Raw genomic sequence first — 2,548 nt, 5'->3', positions numbered from 1 at the left:
TTCATTCTACTCAGAAATAGTATCATGGTCACATCGAAGCACGTGGATTAGAGGTAGACAGCTGCGTTACTGAAGTTTTGTTCTTCTGATTTGGTTGCATCCACTCGTGGACATTAGTTGCATCTATTAATGGACGAAAATTATTCAAGCATGGCTGTGTCAAGCAGGTGGATGCCGTCGCATTAGGCACGCACGTCTGACTACACCCGACTAAGTCAAAGAAAAATGGCGATACCGAATTTTTAGAGGATTTATTTAGTACCCCTACGACAGAATTTTGCATTGGAGAGTAAAACCAAACACACCTAGTCGAATTCGGCTTACCAAATAACGTTAACCTGGTGCCCAGACAGTTAGCATAGCAAACCACTACTTTGAATGGGAACAAACAAGATGCAAAATGTCACTTAAAAAGCTCCCGAAAACTATTGGGAATCTTATTGGGTTAATATGAATTTAGAGGGCGGTCTTATAAGCAGATACCCGCACAAAGAGTAGTGGAGGCTCTTGTGGTAACCACATTATTAAAATCCGATACATTTCTTGAGGTTGTGAAGCGAAATTCACTTAGAAAGTAACGTCACTGATGGGTTTTCGCCAATGTGAGGAGTGCTATATTTTCATCTTAATTAAACACTCCTCTATTAACCGCAAATATTTATCGGTTCAGATCAATCCCGCTCTAAATTGAAGATAGGTAAATTTACCTTGACCTCATTTTCGTTTTTCTAATAATCCGGTTTTGAAAAATGCCAGTTAATTAATTAGGTGATTCTCTCAACCGGTTTTGGTCAATAAATGGATCACTTCGTGGATTTCAAGGACCACGGAATGCCATCTCAAAACCCGAAATTGCAATCTAATTTACAAGAGTGTGCCAACATTCCGTAAGCTTATTGTCCCAAATGAAAACGTATTTGTCAAATGCACACTGGAAAACGCATACGTTTTGTCTCTTGGGTCACTCCAAACCGTGTAAAACTAATATAATTAAGCGTATTCTGTTCACTCAACCGAACCATAGAGAAAATGGCCTCTAAGTGAGAAAAACGGAGTATTTCTGTATTCTGACGTAAAATACATCACAGTAGTTTGGTGAATTTAGCGAGGCGGTTAATTTGAACCACTGGTTATCTCAATACAGCTTCAAAGACATAATAATAATATATGCGAGATATAACTGGTGGCTAATTCAAAATATATTTTGCTTAACAAAACTGCCGCATGAAGGACGTGTGAATCTGGAATGTTCGTCGCAGAGGATGCCAAAATTTTAGGGGAAGTAAACTATATGAATACCATAATCGAGGCCTACTCACCCTTTCGGCTGCAGCGAATTTCACATCTACTCATATTTAGCCTGTCGTGTACGTGTGTGTGCACAGTGCTTGGTGCCGTGTTTTGTGAGGTAAATAAGAAGAATTACTTCCAGCTCAGCCGTAGCAGCTATACACTGCAAATCACATTGTTCTCTTCAACAGTGGAAGCCGTCTCGTTTTTGAACAACCACTGTACCGAAATAAAAAAATATTCTACTGGATTAGATAAGGCGTTTATCGACTTTCTGCGAAACACGATTACTTTTAATAGTTTCACCAACGGCAATTAGGTCTGGAGAGTATTTGGCGGATCGCAGCGTGCATATTGTAACGAAACAAAGAAAAAATCCCGTGCCTAAAAGTACTGTACAAAGAGACCTGCACTATAAAGCGTTATTTTGAGGTTTTTCTGAACTGCCGTTCTCATAACGCTTGCACCTTTCGATAGTGCTTACCCAAGGTGATTATTTCTTACTGTACATATTTATTGTCATCCAGATTACAGTGAAGTTTCTTGACTGATAAAACTAAAGTATGTAGCCCAGAGAAAGCTCCAGAAATAGGTGAGGGCAACATTAATAGTTGAATGCACATTTATTCAAACCCTGCCGTCGAATGATGGCATTAGCAGGTTCGATGTATTGGCTAACCCTCCTCATCCGATGTTCAAACTCCTTTCACATCCCGATTTCAGCATTCTGGGTGGTGGATTTTGCTGAACTAAACACATACTGTGTATCTGGATGTTGCCAGCTCTGAGCATTTTGGGTAGTGGGGACAGCTCTGAACGTACTATGGCGCTGAGGACAGGTGGGTCCTTCCAAGTTATTTGGTTAGCTGCAGATCACTTTTTGTTTTGTTTGGCTAACAAAGATGTTGTGCATCAAAAACATATATAAATACTCTGTGGAGATACACCACTGATGTATGATGTAGACATCGCTAGAGGGTTGACGATTACGTGTGAGTGCCAACATTTTAAACAATATATAGGAGGCGCACTCTCAGTGTGACAAGTGCGTTGAGCTTCCACATATCATTTTACTCAAAAATTTCTCCTCCCCTACTGCCCGCCTGAAACACTCATACTGCGGTTTTAAACATCGATTTTCAGTGAAACGTCTTTTAGGATTTTTAAGTTGACTTTAATAATGATGAATCAAGCCCGTCAATATCATCTTAGATATCTGCGTTTTTCTGTCCAAACGTTTAACATCTTATTGTTAATC

The 2,548-nt window shown here is 39.7% G+C and overlaps 1 protein-coding gene across 1 annotated transcript in view; it reads right to left on the bottom strand.

The window, feature by feature from the left end:
• Positions 1–870: 870 nt before the first annotated feature.
• Positions 871–2,548, bottom strand: part of T265_14850 (hypothetical protein) — a gene marked incomplete at both ends in the record, with an annotated part of 16,939 nt that continues 15,261 nt past the window's right edge. The window contains one exon of the mRNA XM_009175527.1: positions 871–981. Coding sequence (XP_009173791.1) covers positions 871–981 — 111 coding nt within the window. The remainder of the gene's footprint in view (positions 982–2,548) is intronic.

Source organism: Opisthorchis viverrini (genome assembly GCF_000715545.1).
Source record: "Opisthorchis viverrini unplaced genomic scaffold opera_v5_281, whole genome shotgun sequence".
NCBI classification, from domain to species: Eukaryota; Metazoa; Platyhelminthes; class Trematoda; order Opisthorchiida; family Opisthorchiidae; genus Opisthorchis; species Opisthorchis viverrini.
Note: the sequence above shows the minus strand (reverse complement) of the source record. Positions and strands in the feature narration are given on the sequence as shown.